Here is a 22047-nt window from a genome sequence, read left to right on the forward strand (position 1 = left end):
CCCTAATGTATTCACTCTTTAAATCATCTATCACTGAGAGAAAATCTTTATTTTGAATGGTGTGATTTGCTGAATATAAATACAAAGCTGAAGCACCACTGCTGGTGCTGGATCGGGCACTGTTGGAAAGCATGTCTGCCTAGAGACAAATGACGTGCTTTGACTCCAGTGCTGATTGGTTCCTTAGCTAAGTATTCTCCAATCCTATGGTGCAGGAAAGCCTTCATAGGTTTTTTAATTCTTTGAAGTCAGTACAGTTTCATTAGGTGTGAGCTGTGTTGACTAAAATAAGTTTTTGTTTTCTCCTCAGATTGTGTGTTGGAAGATGGCTCTGTGTATCCCTAGAGGCCTGGGAATAGCAGCTGTGATGGTGATTCTAGTGGTGTGGAGCACTCCGGTGACTGAGGGTGGAGACACTCAAGGTAAGTGCAGACCCCATAGTCACCGCCTCAGGGGAAAGGCGATGAGGGGCCTTTGGGTTTGAGGGGGGCAATCTTTGATCTTAGCATACAATCTTTATTACAAATTTCCTCTTTGGAAAAGAGATCTGTTTTACATTCTTATTTTAATGGAAAAGTGAGGACAGTCCTCATTTTACAGATTTGAATCTGGGGCTGTTCTTGAGAGCAGACAGGACCACTTCGGAGTGTACACTGCCAGCAAATACAGAATAAGATTTTTTTTTTAAAGCAATGATTTTCGTCACAGAACACACAGTAGGATGTGTGATTTTAGGGTCCCCGTACACCTTGTTTGAACTAAACGCTGTGGGATTTTAGGTTGGGGAAACACAGGTTGCAGTAGCCTCAGGTGCTGAGGAGAGGGGCTTTGCATTTCTGACTGAGTGCAGGGCCCATGGAAGCAAACTCAAGGTATCTGAGTGTACTTGACCCCCGATAGGGACTTTGGAGTATTCGGAATTTTGTGGTCAAACAGGGAATTGAGTGAGATTCAGAGACTTGAACTGAAAATGGACTAAATTTGGAGAAAGGAGAATGCAAAGAAGGAAAGTAATACATGCTGAGAAACCATTTTAGACAGCATTAATATCTTGATACAAGTTCACTGTCATCCTGTTGTTCATCGATTTTCTCGAGTGGGCACCAGTAACATCTCTATTTCTCTCCACCCTGAGAGAAGCCTCTCCTTACTCCTCTGTCCCAACAATTGGAGCTCTTTCAGGGTCAGGGGAATGAGACCTATCGTTACTGTCTTTGGGATATAGAATACACCACAGATAGCTTTTCAGGCTCTGCCCGTGCAGGCAGGATACTCTTGGTAGCTTTCCAGGCTCTCTGAGAGGTATTTATATATCACTGTAATTTTGTAATTATAACATTATATAGCTATAATGATATAATTTTGTAATTATATCACATAATTTCAAAGATACATGAGAAAAAAATTAAATATATTAAAAAGTAAAAAAACACAAAATATTGAGGGCAAAATAATATAATAAAATTATATTAACTGAACATCCTTTAAAATATGCCTCATAACTCTCAGGAAAATATGACTGAAAGTAGTGCATATGCTTACCTTTCCTCTTTATCAAAAAAGTACATTAATGGAATACTATGTAACTCTGAGAACAGATAAAATCATGCAGTACTCTGCAATGTGGATAGAATTGAAAGGTATTATGCTGAGTGAAGTAAGTCAGAAGGAAAATGACAAGCACTGGATAAAAGCACTCATCTGTGAAATATTGTGAGATAATACAAGAAAAAAATATTGAACAATGTCGCACCCTTTACCAAGGACTGTAATACTGATAAAAAAAAAAAAACCCTCAAGAAACAGGAATGGGAGATAATAATGACCTGGGTAGAGGGAACATAAGAACAGTAGTGGAGAGTTGTGGACACTTTCCAGGTAACAGGGTGCAGTAACTTTGTATGGCAATATCATATGCTTTGACACGAATGTATCCATCTAACCGAATTATAATAAGTGTATAAAAATAGTCTCAAGACTCTAGCTATGTATAATTGAGATTACTTTATTATTATTTAATTAAAAATAATCATTTTCATTTGCCATAGAGTATGTAAATCGCTACAAAGTTTTGTTTTGTTTTGTTTGGGCTGCACCAAGCAGTATTCAGGGATTATATTTGGCACTGTGCTCAGAACTGACCCGTGAGGGACCATATGTGGTTACAGGCATCGATCCAATGCTGGTGGTATGCAAGGGAAGCACCTCAGCCCCCAGTCCCATATTTTAAAATAACTTTAAAAATTTAACTTATTTTTACGATAGTGTTAATGTTAATCTCATAATTTTGTGATACAAATTAGTTTTCAATTTTTTCTAACTCTCTATGTGTAGGTCTGACATTTTTTATGCAATTATGCTTATGGGGAGTTTATTCAAATTAATCTACACAAGCTCGTAATTAGCACAGTTTAATTGGAATCCAATTGATCTAACCAGGAATCTTGTGTTCTTTTCAAAAAGAAAATAATCCTTCCTACGCCTCTGGCTGTGCAACCCTTCCTACTCTGACAGAAACCAGTGGCGCTCTGGCTGAGGAGAGATGCGAAGGGAGCCCCTTGCCAGGAACCAGGGAAACATCCTTGTCAGGAAAGGGACGGGATTAATTTTACATTTCTTGTCATTTTCTTGCGCGTCGCGCTCAGGTGGCTCCTTGTGTCTGAGGTTCCTGGGGTCCTGGGGGGAAACGAATGTTCCGTCGAGGTCCCTTTCTCTAACCCCAGGGCCTCAGGCTGTCAGTGCTTCTCCCTCCTTACATTCGCGGGTCCCAGGACTGTCCGGGACAAGCTTTCCCCCAACCCCCACCTGAAGTCGGCCTGAGACACCTTCGGGCAGGCCTGGAGCCCGGGAAAGAGGCGCCGGGGCAGGGGGTCTGCGGGTGTCGGGGGCAGGTTCCGGTCCGGGCGGGCTCTCGGGCTCGGGCTGGGTTCAGGGTTCGGATCCCATCCGCCACCTGCGGCCCGGAGTGGCCCGCCCGGCCCGTGGGTCCCCGCCCGGTCTGACGCGCGGTGACTCCCGCAGGGAATGTCCTGTTCCAGTGGAAGTCCCTGTGCTACTACACCAACGGGACGCAGCGGGTGCGGAACGTGGCCAGATACATCTACAACCGCGAGGAGTACGCGCGCTTCGACAGCGACGTGGGGAAGTACGTGGCGGTGACCGAGCACGGGGAGCCGGACGCCGAGTACTATAACTCACAGAAGGACATTCTGGAGCAGAGCCGGGCCACGGTGGACAGGGTGTGCAGACACAACTATGAGTTGAACGCCCCCTTGGCCTCGAGCCAGCGAGGTGAGCGCAGGCGCGGCCGCGGGCGCGAGTCTAGGCCGGGGGGTCGGGCGGGGGGCGCACCCGGACCCGCGCGGAGCCCGAGGGGCCCGGCAGGAGCGTGTCCGCGGGGAGAGGCGGGGCCCGGGGGCCTTAGGGGACTCGCTCCCGCAGCCGGGAACCTGCCCGCAGGCCGACCCGGAGCTGCCCCGTCTGAAGCTGCTCTTGGCCAGAAACAGTGTTAATGATTTTTTTTTCTTTTTGGGTCACACCCAGCGATGCTCAGGGGTTACTCCTGGCTTTACACTCAGGAATTACCCCTGGCGGTGCTTGGGGGGACCATATGGGGTGCCGGGGATTGAACCCGGGTCGGCCGCGGGAAAGGCAAACGCCCTACTCCGGCCCCAACAGTGTTAATGGTTAAGCCAACTCCTCACCGAGTCTTGAAACCCTCAGCACATAAAGTCATTAAGTTCTTTCCGCCATCTCCAGTGGAGACAAAATCTCCTCAAAGCCAGTTCTTACCGGAAACCGTGTCTGGTCTGTGCCTAAAAACAGGAATTATCTTTGAGGTGCTGTTACAGCATGCTCGCCACCAGAGGGCACCAGAGGGCAGAGTCTTCCCCCCTTCCACCCCTTTGAGAGTCTATTCCCTGTTATTCAATGTTGATGGGTATAAAATAATACTCTTTCATGAATCTGAAAGTTCACAGATTAATCATTGTTTTCAGCGCAAGTTCACCTAACTTTAAGCTGTTTCTCCTCCTTTGCTTTCTTCTGACTACATCCTAAAGTTAACTATACTTAAATATTTATTTCTATTCTTTTGAGTAAGTTCTCGTTTTTCTCACAAATGGGTGCCCTATTTTATTTTTTACCCAAATCTGTAAAGAAAAACATATTTTATAAATCCATATACCTTACTACAATTCTAGTCAGACTAGAAAACACAACCCAAATTAGAGTGAAAGGCCTAATTTAAAATTTTGACTGAGATGGCCAGCTGCCTCTAACAGTGTGAAATCCTACTTATACTTCCATGCTCACATTATGTTCTCAGTATCCAAAGTAGCCTCTGCAAAAATCTCAAATATAGTTTTACTGAAAACATTCATGATTTCAATCAAATGTTTCACGAGCCCCTGCAGCTCTCCCCATTGCCCCCCTCCCCCCCCCCAGGTTCAGGGGTTTGGTTCGGGGCCATTCTCAAGCCCTTATTTTTGTATGGACATAGCAAGAGATACATTGAGGCTTGCAAGGCAGCTCTCCTGGCAACACCTTGCCACAGACTCAGACTACAGCACTCAGGCCAGATTAATCATTCCTAACCCTAGCAGGGTCCGAATCTAGTTATTACTTTTTGGATCATGACAGCATTTGTCCATGACCAAGCTCTTAACTTATAGTTAAGCATTAGACACTTTGGTCAGGCTCATCTCAATGCCAGGGTAGTACACAACTCACCACTTACCCTGGGTCAGTCTCCTTGAGAGACTCCTCCCAGGACCCTGCTTTTGGGGGTGCTAGGAAGTAAGGGAAACTGAGGCTTAGGTCTAGAGAGCAGATGCCCAGGAGGAAAATATCATGTAGAGACAAATGACTCCCAGGTTATAAAACCATAGCATTTGCTACAGTCTTCCTGTGTCCATACAAAAGGACATGGCTCTGAATAAACTACACAAAGGACTCAAGGAGAAGAGACAAAGAATATTTACAAGTCAACAGAACACAAAGAAAGAAGCTACAAATAAACACAGATGGGAGCACTGTGATATTAACAACCCAATAAACCTAAACTACCTGAGGCTGTTATCCTACACATGATGATAATATCTGACTGCAAAATAAGAAATCTTGTTTTTTAAAATTGAATCACCATGAGATACAAAGCTGTTCATGATGAGGCAGTTTTAGGCATACAATGTTCCAATACCCATCCCTCCACCAGTGTACATTTCCCATCACCAAAGTCGCCAGTTTCTCTCCTGCCCCCTGACCCCTCCATCTCTAACAGCAGTCACTTCCCCACTCCCTCTCTGTCTCTGTCTTTCTCTGTCTCTGTCTCTCTATTTCTCTTTCCCTTTACCCTTTTGGGCATTATGGTTTGCAATACAGATATTAAAAGGTTTGTTTGTTTCTTTATCTATTTTACCATCTACTAACCACTGTAGGATCATGGCATGGGAGTGATAGCACAGCGGGTTGGGTGTTTGCCTTGCACGCAGCGGACTGGGGTTTGATTCCTCTGTCCCTCTCGGAAAGCCCAGAAAGCTACTGAGAGCATCCCACCCGCATGGCAGAGCCTGGCAAGCTTTCCATGGAGTATTCAATATGCCAAAAACAGTAACAACAATTCTCACAATGGAGACGTTACTGGTGCTTGCTGGAGCAAACCGATGAACAACGGGAGGACAGTACAATACAGTACTTACTGTATTGTAAGCAATACAATACAATATATTGTATTAAATATATTTATTAAAATATATAAATATATTTATTACAGTGTAATAAATATATTTATTACAATATATTGTAATAAATATATAATTTATATTGTATACAATATAAATATTGTAAGCAATACACCTTACTTACTTACCATGTAAGCTCTACTACTGGCTTAGCTTCAGAGATCCGTAAATAAATCTCGGAAGAGAGCAAAAGTCACAGTTAATCTTGGACCTGTGCATGCTGAACAGACTGTGGTAAATCAGAGGGGTGCAGGTCAGCCTGGTGCCTGCCCATGCAGAGACTCTGGCAGCTGCTTGCTTCTATAATCCAAAATCATAGCCATACCATTGGCCTGACTCCAGTATTTCAGGACAGATCTCACTGAAATATAATCTACTGATGGGCATGTGGGTTTTGCGACTGAAATTTCCAGGCTTTCTCAGAGTTGGGATGGACTATCTCCCCCCACCTCCCTGTACTTCTGAAACCTCAGCAGTCACGTACACACCCCAAAGTTGCCACCCAGTTAAAAATCTACTCCAATCTTAACATCCCGACAAATATATTGAATGCCCTGAACAAATATGATGTTTAGTACCTGTATTGAAAACCATAATGCACAAAAGGATAAGACAGAGAGTAAGAAGGAAATTGCCTCTCATAGAGGGAAGCTGGGGATGGTGTGTGAGATGTTGGGGTATAGTGGAAAGGAAACAGGGGAGATATGGTGGGAAATGTGTACCGGTGGACGGATGGGTGCAGGATAATTGTATAACTGAAGCCCAGTTATTAACAGCTTTGTAATGATCTACCTCATGGATATTCAGTTAAAATATTTTTAAAAGTAATGTGGAGTCCATCCTTGCTTTCCTCAGCTTAATGACTGGCTGAATAAATAGTAGTACTCCTACGTTAAAAAAATAAAGATCATTCATATTTGAAAACTGGCTTTGCATTAAAATATTATGTAATTGGAGGGATTTAGCTTTATACTTCTCTATACAATGCTAACCACTATGTTCCTATTTTTAATTCTCAGTTTATGTCACTATTCCTTGAGTAATGAGAGTGTTGAATGTCTCATGGCAGTAGGAGAAAGTCAAAATTGCTATTGTCCTCTCTACTTGGAGGAGCACTGGGACTGGCACAACATTGTGTTATATCTTAGTTCACACTAGTGACTAGAATTGGTCCTGATGTAAGGAAAAAGAAGTTCATGTTTATCATAAAATATTATCATATGACCTATGTATTTTGAAATATATCATTTAAAAGTGCTTTTATTTTTTTTTTAAATGTTTAGTACCATCAGAGAAACTCAGTCTCTTGGCACTGTAAACTAACTGATGTGTTTATTGAACCTAACAAAGTTGACTAAGCTTGAACTAATCAAATGTTTGGAATCTAGGGATTTTTCACCTTGGTGTCAAGGAAGGACTCAACCCCTTGGAATGATTTGCTGCCTGGTCTCTATCTCAGTATGTGTTTTTATGTCTGTTGCTTTTCTCAGCGCAACCTAAGGTGACCGTCTACCCATCCAGGACAGAGGCTTTAAACCACCACAACCTGCTGGTCTGTTTGGTGACAGATTTCTATCCAGATCAAGTCAATGTTCGGTGGTTCCGGAATGAGCAGGAGGAGACAGCAGGAGTTGTATCCACCCCACTTATTAGGAATGGGGACTGGAGCTTCCAGATCATAGTGATGCTGGAAATGACCCCCCAGCGTGGAGATGTCTACACCTGCCAAGTGGAGCACCCCAGCCTCGAGACCCCTATCACAGTGGAGTGGCGTAAGAGACAGTTTGTTTCCTGTCACCATAGGCCTCTCAAGTCAGTAGGCAGAGCTTCTCCTTACCTAGTTAATTTTATTCTTTATTTCTTTTTTATATGCAACTTAATTTTAAACACTGTTTATAATTTACAAACTAGTTCACAAAATAGTTCTTTCAGGTATTCAAATTCCAAACCAGCACCACAACCAATGTGCTGTTGCTTCCACCGATGTTCCCAGCTTCCCACCCACCTCACAAATCGCTTCCATTAGCTGGCATAACACACTTTGCTTTATATTGATAGTTTCAACTCATACCTCATAATGGTGCTGTTAAAGTCATGACCTGAGGATTTCCTGAGCTGGTAGGTGGTAGTTGAGCTTTCTGTCTGATTGGTTTCACTCACTGAGCTCAATAGGCTTCTATACAATTTCCCCATGTAATTTTTTTGTCGTTTCTGTGAAGTTTGGACATGTCACATGGTAGGTGGCAACATGCTTCAGGAGCTTTGGAACTCCAGTGTCTACTGGCATATCTCTGAGATCAGTTGTGAAGCTGGGTTGTTTCTCTTGTGGTAGTAGAAACTGGCTACAATGGGTGGAGCACTGGGCTTGGTATGGTGGGGACACTCTCTGCCAACACCCCATTAAGGCTCTAGGGATCTGCACCACGGGGAGGCTGTACCTACCTGGAATAAGTCAGCTGCCAGTGTGTCTCTGAAGTCTGTCACAAAGCTGGACCTTTTCTATGATGGCGATTGGAACCTAAGTTGATTATTTGTTTGTTTGTTTATTTATGTATTTATTTATTACTTTTATTGAAATACGATATGAGCAATTACAGAGTTTTCGGTTTAAGTCTCGGTCATACAATGATGAAACACCCGACCCTTCACCAGTGCATATTTTCCACCACCCAAAACCCCAGTATCCTCCCATCCCACACCCTCCCCCCTGTGTGGCATACGATTTTCATGTTACTCTCTCTACTTTGATTGCATTCAACATTTTGACAACAGATCCAGCATTATTATTTGGGTTTTTCCCCCAACACTCAGATCTGCTGAAAAGGCTACATTAGACAGTTTCTTTTCTATTGCTGATTATTAATTGCATATGATGATATGCGGCTGCATTAGCAGCCGCACTATTTTGGAATTCTGAAGTTTTAATATTTAAATCTTTAATAATTAAATCTAGAGGGATTTCTGCCAAAAGTTGCTGTGTTCCAAACTTTGTTTCTGAGTCTCTGGGATCATGACTGATTAGCAGCTCAATCAGTAGCCAGAGGGCTCGTTTGTGGGAGGCAACTAGGGGTCTTGAAGGGAGGGGTGGGGGAAGGGAAGAGCCGGCTCCACCCCCATCCCATAGGCTCCAAGTTCCTCGTTACTAGCCCCTGCCTGGCTGTCCCTGGCCTCTGGAAGCTGGCATCGGTGACCGAACTGCCTGGGGAAACAGGTCAAGTCATGACTCATTCCTACCTGGGGTGGTCCAGTGCTGGAAACCTAATGCACAGTCCGGATGCATTTCTACCAAAGGCCACTGGGTTCCATGCTTTGTTTCTGGGTTTCTGGGATCATGGCCAATAAGCAGCTCAGTCAACAGCCAGAGGGCTCATTCATGGGCGGCAACTTGGGGTCTCGTAGAGGCAGAGTGTAAAAGCCTGCGCCGCCCCCATCCCATAAGGCCCTGCATTCCTCATCACTGTGGGCCACTCCCTGGCTGTCCCTAGGCCTCTGAAAGATGGTAGTGGGGACCAAGCCTCCAGGGGAAACAGGCCAAGGCACGAAACCCATTCCCACCTGGGGTGTCTGGAGTCAGAAACCTAATGCATATTCCAGACACATTTCTGCCCAAAGCCGCATGTTTGATATTCAGCAATACAATGATCCCTCCAACAGTGCAAACCTTCTGCCACCATTATCCCCTCCTTTTCCATTTCAGTTTTTACTCTGCCTCTACAGCAGACAGTTGTTCAGATACTCTCTATAGTTTTGGGCATTACATTTTTGCTTGGATATTCCCACCACCATTCAAGTCTGCCTTCTAGGGGCAGATGCTAGATCATCTATTTTCCATTGCTAACTTTGCATATCAGGAAAGGTCACGCAGCTGCATAAGCAGCGGTATGGTTCAAAGAAATAGTCCTGGTCCCTACATTCTACAAGCCATGCTTGTAGAAGCTCCTGGTAGCTGAGATTCCATCTGGAGAAGGTGGGGAGGTGGTACTTGCTCCATCTGGGGCACCCTGGTGATATTGGCTCGATTTGGGGCCTGGAGCATTCTCCTGTGTTGCGGAGCCCGCTGGCCAGGATTCTTCACTGCTGAGTGAGGCAAGATGGCACCAGGAGCAGGTTGAGGGGTGGCTTCTGGGGTCAGTGGCAGGCTGGGAGCCGGGATGGAGCTGCCCAGTTCCAGTGCCTCCATGCAGTTCAGAGAAATAGTCCTGGTCCCCACATACTGGGCCTGTGTTGATTTTTTATTTCAGGCATCATTAGTGAGAGTTGGATGGAAGTCACAGAAAACTTGATTACAAGAGCATCAGAATAATTGTGTTGTCATTTTCTTTCCAGGTATTAGGGAGATTACTCCACATATTGCAGCCCCAGAACCAGGATCTGATAGTTCTGAACCATTGACTATTAGAGTTTGTGACTGGGGTCTTAGTGTCTAAGGAACACCAGGGAGCTAGAATCCATTCCCTAATTCTTCTCTCATGAGCTCACTGTATCTAAGAAGTTAGTAGGGGGGCATTCCATTTGTAGGGAGTGTTGCAAATGAAAAGCAAGGTTCTTCTGACACTTCTTCTTTTGTATCTCAAGTTAAACTCTAGATCCTTAGCAGAGGACCTCATGGGGTGTGGGGCAAATGCTGACATTCAGGCTTTGCTTCCTAGGAGCCCAGTCTGAATCTGCCCGGAGCAAGATGCTGAGTGGCATTGGAGGATTTGTGCTGGGGTTGATCTTCCTTGGACTGGGCCTCTTCATTCGTCACAAGAACAAGAAAGGTAAGTTACTCCGGGAAAATGAGGATAATAAGCTATGCATCCATCTGTCTATGCATAGAGACTCTGCCTCCAGATTTGGCCCTTTTTCTCCTGACCATGAAAGCAAGGTGGCCATGCTGGTGGTGTAAAGAGTCAAAACAGCCTTTCTGGAGACTTTGGAGTCTGATTTGGATAGTTAAAGGTAGCCATGTAACATGTAGAGTATGTTCTAGGACTTTCCCACTCTCCATAGTCTCAGTGGCGTCTTTATAAAATCTTTTTTAAATAAGGCTCAGCTCCTGTTACCTACCCTCATGTAGAGGTGTGGTGTATGTAATATGTAAGCTCTAGAGTCAACAATACTGTAAGCAGGAGATCCATATTACAACCACCAAACTTGAAACTGTGCCTGTCTTGGTGACAGCCTGCTGAGTGGGAGGGAACCTGTGGACATTGGTGGAGGGAAGTTCACTCTGGTGGTTGAATTGTTGTGGGAACATGATATGCTTGAATTCTACTATAAACAACTTTGTAAATAATGGCAACTTAATAATAATAAAAAAATGGAAAGAAAAAATAAAGATTGGAACATTGACTTCTAGTGGCAGTTTTATTCCTTGGATGGGGGGGTGGTCGGAGATTTAGTTTCTGAGAGTTAAGTTCTTGTAGCAGATGGCTAGGGAGAATAAAAATCTAGTATGTTCCAAACTGCACTTCTGGTTGGGGTAAATGAGAAACTGTCTATTTGAGTAATGTAACTTTTCTCTGTATAACTTCCTTTTGTAGGACCTCATGGGCCTTTGCCAACAGGTACTCTCTTTTTTCTCTGATGTAAGGTAGATTTGGGGGAAGGAATAGTAAAGGAGGAAGCAGTGTGAGTGATCTCAAATTGTGACATATTTCCCCTTACAAAATCAACAGTAGAGATTTATACTTAGTTTCTGTAGAAATTCCTGAACTTGTTCTCTCAAAAGAGGACAGGATATTGCTGGGTTCTTTCTTCTAAGCTTGCAGTCAGAGATACAGCTTGGGTGTTGGATATCAGGATTTTGCCTACAATGTCCCACATATTGGTGGCTACTTCCTTTGTTAAAAATGAGTGAATTTTGGTGTGTAGAGATAGTATACAGAGTAGAGTCCTTACCTTGCATGCTAATAACCTGGTTTCTATTTCTAGTATCCCATATAATCTCTGAGCTTAGCTGGGTGTGATCCCTCAGCAGAGCTCTAGGAGTAAGCGTTGAAAACTGTTGGGTATGCCCCCAACTAAAAAAAAGTGAAAGAGGCTACTAAGTGGGGAAAAGTCAAGTTGTAGTTTGATTTACAAAAAAAAATTGAAATATTCATGATCTTCAGTAAGATAACTTCTCTGCTTCCCACACATCTGAGCTGATCTGTTAGTATCATTTAGATTATTTGGACCTTAACTCAGATGTCATGGAGGGTGAAGACCATGTGACATGTCCCTCAGCTTTCTCGATCTGATTTCTCTAAGGGGAGGAAAGAGGTTCCAATCCTCAGGGTGCACCATGCTCATCACTCTCTCTTCTACAGGGCTCCTGCACTGACTCCTGAAGGTCTCCTGAAGAGCTTTGATGGATACTTCTTTCTCCTCTTCTGTAATGCCTGCCTATAACTGTTGATAATTCCCAGTTGCCTGCAAGTATGTCTCTCTGAGGTTGGAGTCCTCTGACTCTGAGACAATCATTAGATCACTTCCTGTAATCACTCCTTGGAGAGACTGGCTGTGAAGTTTCATCCTGCACTGACCCCAAAGTCTGTTTGTGCTTCAGCAGTGAAGCCAAGGGCTTTTTCTTTCCCATTGTCTGTCAATAAACTGTTCAAGAGAAGCACATGAAACCATCTATCTGGCTGTAGAACTTTCCCATGATTAAAGACAATTATGAATAGTATATATCATGAGTTTTCTAATTTATGCTATTTATAGATTTTAAATTGATATAACATCATATTAGTTTTGGAGATATAACAATTATTTGATATCTATATATTATGTAAAATGATGTTCCATGTGCACTGGAAAAGAATGTGTATTCTTTCTTTTTGGGGTGTAAGGCCCTGTATAGGTCTATTAGGCCTCTCTCTTCAATTTCTTCATTCAGAGTCAGTGTTTCCTTGTTGAGTTTTGTTCTTGTTGATCTATCTAGAGACGATAAGGCCGTATTGAAGTCTCCGACTACAATTGTGCTGTTAGTGATGTCCTCTTTGAAGTCTGTTAGGAGTCGTTTTAAATATTTAGCCGGTCGTTTGTTAGGAGCATATATGTTTAAGAGTGTGATTTCTTCCTGTTGTACATATCCCTTGATAAATAGAAAATGACCTTCGCTGTCCCTTTTGATCTTTTTCATCCTGAAATCTATGTTGTCGGATACCAGGATGGCCACTCCAGCTTTTTTAAGGGGGTTGTTTGCTTGGAGGATTGTTTTCCATCCTTTGACTTTGAGTCTATGTTTACTCTGTTTGTTCAGGTGTGTTTCTTGCAGGCAACAGAATGTTGGGTTTAATTTCCGGATCCATTTAGCCACTCTGTGTCTCTTGATAGGTGCATTTAGGCCATTGACATTGAGAGAGATTATTGTGATGTGGTTTTGTGTCATCTTTCTGTGGGATTTGTTGTTCTTATGGGGCTCCTCCTTGTCTTACAGTAGCCCCTTTAGACCTTCTTTCAAGATTGGTTTTGAGTCTATGAAGTTCCTGAGCTGTTGTTTATCCGAGAAATAGTGTATGGTTCCTTCGAGTTTGAGTGAGAGTTTAGCTGGATAAAGTATTCTTGGTGAGGCATTCATTTCGTTGAGTTTTTTCACTATGTCCCACCATTGTCTTTGGGCTCGGAGGGTTTCTTCTGACAGATCGGCTGTAAATCTGAGGGGTGCTCCTTTGTATGTGATTTCCCTCTTTGACCTTGCTACTTGTAGAATTGTGTCTCTATCCACAGAATCCGCCATTCTGACTATGATATGCCTTGGAGTCTTTTTATTTGGGTCTCTTTTTGCTGGCACTCTTCGGACTTCTTGTATCTGGACGCCTGCCTTCTCCAGCTCTGGGAATTTCTTAGTAATGTTGTCTTTTACTATGTTTTTTTCATTGGGGTTACTTCCCTGTGGTTCTGGTACTCCAATGATTCTTATGTTGTTCCTCTTGAAGTCATCCCCCAGGGCTCTGATTCGCTCTATAGCCATTTTGAGGTCTTTCGCCATTATTTGTTGCTGTCTGTAAGCTTTCTGCAGCTCATCCTCAAGCTCGCTGATTCTGTCTTCGGCTGTAGTCATTCTGCTGTTGAGGGCATCTAGTGAGATTTTTATTTCATCTACCGATTGCTTTATTTGTGAGACTTCCGTTCGAAGGTTTGAAATTTCTGCTCTCATTTCTGCTCTCATTTCTTCCTGTATTTTCTTGGTAGACCGTTCCAGCGCTTCATTCATCTCCTCCCTTAATTTATTGGATGTCTGTTCCATATTTGCTTGGAGTAGGTCGAGTCTCCTCCAGATTTCCTCTCTGAATTGTTTATCTGAGAGGTCGTAGATGTTGGGAGACTCTTTTGAGGTTTCTAGTATCTTTTCTTCTCCCTCTCTTCGTGGAGGGGATTTTCGCTGCTTCTTCATATTGTCACGGAAGTGTAGAGTTGGAACCTTGTAGTTATTTATTCCTCTTCGTTTTTGTGGGAAGAAGGGGCTCCGATTGTGCTAAACTTCCCTTATTCACTGATAGCTTTTATACTGTCAGCCTAAGCTAATGGCTATTTTGCGTAAATGTTTGAGATCGCAAAAGTGAGTTTTCAAAGGAATACACAGTACCGATTGACCTGAGGTAGCAAAGAATAACTGCGGCCGCGTTAGCGTTGGCCGCTCTGAGAGGAAGCCACGCCCACTTTTAGACCATGCCCACTAAGACACAGGCCACACCCCCAGTGTCTTCCTGTTGATGGGGGGGTCGGGAGGGCGTGGCTGAGGGATGGTTCTCGTACCTGATGGACGTGCGCAGTTACAAGCCGGTTCGGGAGACGGGGTGCGCAGGGCGAGCAGGGAGTGACTTCAGAAACTCGGGAGACGCAGACGGCAGCGGGAAGTGGGGGAAAGGGAGGGCGTGGCCGAGGGATGGTCCTCGTACCTGATGGACGTGCGCAGTTACAAGCCGGTTCGGGAGACGGGGTGCGCAGGGCGAGCAGGGAGTGACTTCAGAAACTTGGGAGACGCAGACGGCAGCGGGAGGTGGGGGACACATTTTTAAATATTTTAATAAAAATACACAAAATTTCATTGAACAAAGGAAATATGTAAGAAGATAGTTAAAAAAGAGAAATTGCTAGTGGAAAATAAATATTTGCAGAGTTGGTTGTTCATTCTCATTAGTAATTAGAGAAACACAGGCAAAACATATAATGAAAAACTACTCATGTCCTCCAGACAGGTGGGAACACAAGAAAATCTAAGAGGAAGGTGAGATAATACAAGGGTTATGGCACATGACTCACATGTAGTCAACTCAGGATTGAACCAAGTTTCTGCGTGCTCTCCTAAGCATCACTGGGTGTGGCTCTAGAGGCCCTTAAACACCACTGTGTGGCTTGAAATCTCTGGGACCACATATCCTGAGTAGTACTGCATCAGTGGGCCCTTGTCTTGAATCTCCAGCTCTGTCTTCTGAGATCATGAGATGGTACTTTAGAGGCCCTGAGGACCCCACTCTTCAAAAAAAAAAACCTCTAAAACATCAAAAACTGCCAAGAATTGAGTTCTCATGTAAATGATTCATGAGAGTGTATACAAAGAAAACCTATTTGAATAACAGTTTGAATCTAAAATTTAAAGTTGAACATAAGCATACTAATAATTTGCAATCCTAGGGCTTCCAAACAATTCCAATATCAGTACAATCCAGCTGAAAAATACAGAATCAAATCTCCAAAATATATAAAAAGGAAACAGTGGCAGTAACTCTAAAGACCCCCAGATTAGATGGGTAAGTGCATAGTTGTGCCATCCAAAAATATAATCCACAATACAATAAAATAAGTGAACAGCTTCTGTCGAAAAGATCTGTGAGTAGCCTCCTTAAACATAATGTTAGGAAAAGAAGGAAGAAAATTCACATTTATTTATGGGAGATTTAAGGGAGGAAATACTTATCTATGTTGTATATGGCCACATTCACAGATTATACAAACTTGAGAAAAGCAAAACAAGATTAAGTGGGTCATAATGAATGTACTTGTGGGAAGTAAACATAGTGTTATGGTATCTTTTGATTAATAGTTATTTTGGACTCAATTATTGACATTTTGATATTTCTAATGTTTGTTAAAATTGACATATATATGCTTGATATCATATCTGTATTATGCTATTTTTCAAAATATTGTACAAGAGTGGGAATGTAAGGATATGGAGACATAGTACAGTGTTTACCTTGCATATGGTCTATCTGCTTCAGTCTCTGGCACTCCATATAGTCCCCGAGTTCTTCCTGGAGTCATCCCTGCTTGCCGGGTCAGGAGTAGTAAGTTCTTAGCACTGCTGAATGTGGTACAGAAAAACAAAAACAGAAACAAAACCCAAATGCATAAGAAAAAAATTCTAGTATTTAAAAAATGAAGTGAAGAGGTTTGTGTAATGATGCCATACAAAATTTGGGATTTAGGGGATACTAAATAATAGTTCTTTGTTTATGTATCTATCACTCTATGGTCCAAACTCTAATCTGAGCACTTTGTGCAAACTCAGAATTAGTAATAAGCACTCCCTGTATTAGTTCCCTACTCAGTTTTAAGTAAAAATCTTATACCCTGTAATGTTATCACTCTCATTCCTTGGGTAGAAAATTGTGTTTTTCAGATAATGAGACCGCAGAGACCATTGTTATCCTTTTTTTTTTTTAAACCTGAATCTAATAGTCAATGAGTATCATGTGGCCCAGAAAGTAACTTGGACTGAAAATGTTTTTAATTTATTTTCTTTCTGAGATTTCTTAATACTTGTCCAGTGGGTGCACTGGCATTTGTCTTGCTTCTGGCATAGAAATGTAGCTTTTTCTTTTTCTTCCATCTCTGAGACCAAAAGTGAGAAACTGTATTTCCTACCCTTGGAGAGATTGGGAAAAAAGAAATCTAGTAGAATTCTTCTCTGTGGAAGGAAAAGTCTAGATTCTGATAGGAGACATTTGAAAACTCTTTCTAGTATTTGGTTATAGTGCAACACACCTGGCCGCAGGCCTCAGAGACCTAGTCAGTTCCCAGGTCTGGGCTCTCTGAGGAGACAGTGAGCTATGGAAGTCTTCCCCATCATTAGAACATCCATCAAGAGTCCAGCTAAGGTACAAGGGCTCCAGGGGATTATCGCTTCAGATTTGAAAAAGACACATTTTACCGAAGCTTGGCAGTTAGCACAGTTTCCATCAATTAGCCCTATTTTCAATCTGCATAGGAAAACTTTAGGAAACCTACAAGTTTATTGACTTGACAATTCCTAGGGGAAAATGCCAGGCAATCCAATCAATTTTGTTCTCATTGTTTTCTGAATAAACTTTGTAAAATATAAGGCCCACTCTCAGGGCTTCATCTTGACAGTACAGACCTGGTAGTTTGGGACTCTGGCATGGCAGAGCAGTGTTTGGGTGCCCTCGAGGCCAAACCTGGAGTTCCTAGGTATCATAAGGGCTATACCCTGTGATGCTGGGAGACTTGAGTTGCCAAGGACCGAGCTCATGGTCTCACACTGTTTTACCACCTGAAACACATCTTCTGTGCTCTGGCTAAATAGACCATTTGTTTATTACTATTTGTTTAAAATTTAGATTGAAAATTCATATTTTAATGGAAATATTATTGTTTACATGCTTGAATGATCAGGTAGTATTGATTTCAATGAAGGTAGGACAGATATGGGGAAAAATTTATGGAGAAATATGACATTTTTCCATGGAATATGTTTAGAATACTTATATTCTTATTAATATTTAATATTTTTTGTTGTTGAGGCAACAATCGTTTTAAAGAATAAAAAGATTTGCATTTCAGGCATACAATGGTATCACCCCATCTGAACCATCAAGTTGCCTCTACCCCTCCACCTCAGTCCATTGTCCCTTTTTTAGAAGCAACCCCTGTCACTGCCCAATCCCTCCCTGACAAATTGCCACCAGCTCAGAATATCCCCTCTAGGAAGATGCAGTGGTGCCTGTGCCTTTCCTTCTGGTCTCAAAGGATGTCCACTATTCCTAGGAATGCTGAACTCATGTGGTGAGTGGTTTTAGATTGTGTTCCTGACACTGTAGATTAGCAGTAACCATCGCTTTATTTCACACTCCCTGTTATCTTACCTGAGGAAAATTATTTTCTCTGGGGAGCCAGCAAGCTGAGTCTACAATGTGAGGTTCGGCGATGAGTGCATGCTATTTTTTTTTTAATTGAATCACCATGTGGAAAGTCACAAAGCTTTCAGGCTTAAGTCTCAGTTATACAATGATGGGACACCTGTCCCTTCACCAGTCCACATGTTCCACCACCAAGAACTCCAGTATACCTCCCATCCCACCCCCACCCCCTGGCCTGTGTAGCCGATAATTTTCACTTTGCTTTCTCTTTACTTTGATTTCATTCAATATTTCATCAGAAAACTCACTATTATTGATTGGAGTTTCTCTCCCAAAATCAGACCTGCTGTAAAGGACACATTTGATAGTTGGTTTCCCATTGCTGAGAATGAAGAGATATGAGGCTATCTCAGCAGCATCGTTTTGAATTTCTTTATTTTAGTATTTTAGTAACTAAGTCCAGGAAATTTCTGCCAGAAATTGCATCTTGCAATCTCATACCTCTCTTTAGTGGTCCTTATAAGATGGCAATCACCACGCGGGCCCCCCCCTCTCCTGAAAGGAAAAACTGAGAGAGGAAAACCTTTCCCCTCCTTGGGCGGCATGGGGCCATGACTTAGTTCACAGTCTAGAGACATTTCTGCAAGAAGCTGCTGGTGCCAAAAGTAGATAGGTGGCCTCTGGGATCATGGTCATTCAGCAACCGAGAGGCCGCACGCATGTGGCCACTAGGGTCATATCTCGGTGGAGAGTGGCATGCTATTTTTCATGATGCTTTTACACAATGTCAAAAAGGAGACACAAATTGAGCAAGATGAATATATTTTTATTCCCTTCCTCCTCTACCCCTCTCCCTCCATAAATCTATTTTCTTTCTTTCTTTTTCTTTTTTAAAATTGAACCACTGTGAGATACAGTTACAAAGCTTTCATGATTGAGTTTCAGTCATACAATGAACAAACACCATTGTCTCCACCAGTGTACATTTTCCACCACCAATGTCCCCAGTATCCCTCCTGCTATCCTCAGCAAAGCCCAGCCAACCCCAACCCCTGCCTCTCTGGCAGGCATTTCCCTTGTTACTCTCTTTCACTTTGGGCATTATGGTTCGCACTACAGTTACTGAGAGGCCATCATGTTTAGTCCTATGTCTACTTTCAGCAAAACTTTCCCATCCCAAGCAATCCCTCCAACCATACTTGACTTACTGGTTCCTTCTCTATCCCAATTGCATTCTGTCCCAACACATGAGTCAGGCTTCAAATTCTGGAGCAATCCTCCAGGCCCTTGTCTCTCCTGTCTTGGTTTTTAGTGTCATACTATGTTATTTTATATTCTGCAAATGAATCCAATCATTCTATATCTGTCCTTATCTTTCTGACTCATTTCACTCAGTATAATACTCTCCATGTTCACCTAGTTATAAGGACATTTCATGACCTCATCTTGCTGAAATGCTGCATAAGATTCCATTGTGTAGATAGACTGTAGTTTCCCGAACAAGACGTCTGTTCTTGGGCACTCGGGTTTTTCCAGCTGCTAGCTATTGTGAACGGTGGTGCAATGAACATACAAGTGAAGAGGTAATTTCTACAGTGCTTTAGTTGCACTCCTGGGATATATTCACAGAAGTGGAAAGCTGGGTCATATGGAAATTCAATTTCTTAGTTTTTTTAAAAAATCTTATTGGCATTTTATTTAAGAAACTTAACATTAGAAGTTTGTTTTCTGTATTTGGGGTCATTATACAAACCAGCATCTTAAAAATGAAGCATTATTTGGGAAAACTGAAGGAAGCGATCATTTGTTTGAATACACCTCCAAGAGATGCTTTGTCCCAACCAAGTAAATACCAAAGTTATGAACCAAAAGGCCTAAATTTACAGTATGACTGTAACTTTTCAAGGGTGACTGACAAATGTTTCATTTCTCTTCTACAGTTGTTCATGGTGTTAGCTACTGAGACAATTTACTCTTTTCTTTTCTTTTTTATTAAATTGCCATGCGAAAAGTTACAAGGCTTTTAATTTTAAGTCTCAGTCATACAATGATAAAACACCCATCCCTTCACCAGTGCACATGTTCCACCACCAAGAACCCCAGTATACCTCCCATCTCAAACCCCCCTCCCCACATACACACACACCTATGTGGCTGATGATTTTCACTTTACTCTCTTTACTTTGATTCACTTGTAGTCCCGTTGATCTTAGATTTGCTCGAGCGGGCACCAGTAACATCTCCATTTGTCCCTGTCTTGAGCCAGTGTAGCCCAATGATACCTGCTCGCTCCAGGAACAGAAAGAGCCTCAAATCGTTCACTCAGAGATTTGACGAAGAAATCTAACCATCTAGTTGGTGGGCGGCCACGAGGTTTTCTGACGTCCCATGGAATCCAGTCTGTAAAAGCTCTAGTCCAACTGTCATCTCTGAATCACATTACATGACCAGCCCATCTGATTGTTGATGCCTTGGCAAACGAGTCAGCATCCCTGATTTTTGACCGTCGAGGAGGTCATAACTCTGGATTCCTTCTCTCACTTGAGTGAGACATGATATTCCCAGCATAGCTCTTTCGATTCCTCTTTAAGATACTCTAATAGCATTTTCATCCTGCTTGTGTAGGGCCCAGGTCTCTGAGGCATATGTTAGTGCAGGAAGAATGGTAGAATCGAAAAGATGTGCCTGGAGTCGGAGGTTCTTCATTCTCTTAACCATCTCTTTGACACTCTTGAAAGCATTCCACGCTGTTCTCTTCCTCCTGCGCAGTTCTGGCACCAAGTCATTCCTCATGTTGATTTCTCGACCCAGGTACACATAGCTGCTGCATTCAGAGATGTTCATTCCATTGAGAGCAAATGGAGTTTCAGGGACCAGTTCGTTTTTCATTAACATCCTCTTGTTGAGATTCAGCTGCAATCCGACCTTTCCACACAAGTGGTCGAAGCCGGCCAGCATTTGTGCCACTTGGGTAATGTTTGGCTTTATGAGAACGATGTCTTCAGCGAAGCGGAGGTGGTGTTGTTGCTGACTATGTATTTTCACTTCCATTCCTTCCCATTCCAATCATTGCATGATGTTCTCGATGGTGTCACTGAAGAGTTTCGGTGAAATTGTATCACCCTGCCACACCCCTCTCTTTACATCAATGATCACTTTCTTGTAGAATGGTGAGATCCTGGTGGTGAATACACAATACAGCTCGTGGAGGATTTTGATATACTGAGTTTGAACACCCTGTTTGGGGAGGGTTTCGATGACCGCCTCAATCTCAACAGAATCGAAGGCCTTCTTTAAGTTGATGAACATTAGACAGAGCGGCATCTTGAACTCTCACGAAACTTCAATGAGTTTGGTCACTGTGTGGATATGGTCGATTGTGCTGAATCCTCTTTGGAACCTGGCTTGCTCGCATGGTTGTCCTTCGTCTAGTGTTCTGCCTATTCTATTCAGGATGACACGAGTGAACAACTTGTAGACGACAGACAACAGGCAGATTGGGCGATAGTTGCCGATGTCGTGGATGTCTCCCTTCTTGTACAACAGAACGGTCCTACTGGTTTTCCACTGGGACGGAACCTTGCATTCAGACAGGTAGCATGTGAAGAGCTGGGCCAGTGTATTGATGAGTACTGACGGCAGATTCTTCAGGTGTTCCGTCTGACCTTGTCCGGACCAGGTGCTGTTTGTGTCTTTACCAGCGAAATGGCGTGTCGAATTTCAGAAGGGAGAACGTTGGGAACGACATATCCATCCTGAGGAATTTGGTATGTAGGCAAGTGGACATGGCTGTCAAAGAGTCTGCAAAATTTAAGTCTAAGAAAACATCTCCCAGAATGGCCACCAACTGGGAGCTCTTTGGCACTATTGCAGCAACGTGGGAAGATGCCGTCCTTGACAATATCGACGAGGAATACAATCGAATGGTTCAGCACTTCCATGTTTGTGTGAAGAATTCCGAGAGTGAGAAAGCCACAGACGCTTGTCTTCAGAAACTCTCGAGCTCATTTGTCAACGTGGTTTGGCGCGAGCCTCAGGCAACCACAAGCTAACGTCCGAGCTCACAAAGCTGTGCAGAGGTGCGATAAAGGAAGACCTCAAAGAGAGAAGAGCAGCAGTGTTGACCAGTGCAGCAGAAACCGGGAAAAGTATTCATAACGCTCGCCTGTCCTTCAAGACTAAGATGACAGCCGATGGATCTATCACATCCTTGAGAAAGGCAATGGAGAAATGATTCA

At 43.0% G+C, this 22047-nt stretch overlaps 1 protein-coding gene across 1 annotated transcript; it reads left to right on the forward strand.

The window, feature by feature from the left end:
* Nucleotides 1-288: 288 nt before the first annotated feature.
* Nucleotides 289-12393, forward strand: LOC101538134 (HLA class II histocompatibility antigen, DQ beta 2 chain-like). The gene is made up of 6 exons (XM_055126788.1): nt 289-422; nt 3022-3291; nt 7232-7513; nt 10391-10501; nt 11267-11290; nt 12035-12393. Exons 1-6 carry the CDS (start codon nt 326-328, stop codon nt 12046-12048), a joined length of 798 nt encoding a protein of 265 aa, XP_054982763.1. The 5' UTR covers nt 289-325; the 3' UTR covers nt 12049-12393.
* The last annotated feature ends 9654 nt before the right edge of the window (nt 12394-22047 follow it).

Source organism: Sorex araneus, chromosome 2 (genome assembly GCF_027595985.1).
Source record: "Sorex araneus isolate mSorAra2 chromosome 2, mSorAra2.pri, whole genome shotgun sequence".
Classification (NCBI taxonomy): Eukaryota; Metazoa; Chordata; class Mammalia; order Eulipotyphla; family Soricidae; genus Sorex; species Sorex araneus.

Excerpts from the sequence above, each read along its gene's own strand:
- LOC101538134 (XM_055126788.1), top strand. The coding sequence starts at position 326 with ATGGCTCTGTGTATCCCTAGAGGCCTGGGAATAGCAGCTGTGATGGTG. Across the intron at positions 423-3,021 it reads TGAGGGTGGAGACACTCAAG|GGAATGTCCTGTTCCAGTGG; the intron begins GTAAGTGCAGAC and ends TGACTCCCGCAG. Across the intron at positions 10,502-11,266 it reads TCGTCACAAGAACAAGAAAG|GACCTCATGGGCCTTTGCCA; the intron begins GTAAGTTACTCC and ends TTCCTTTTGTAG.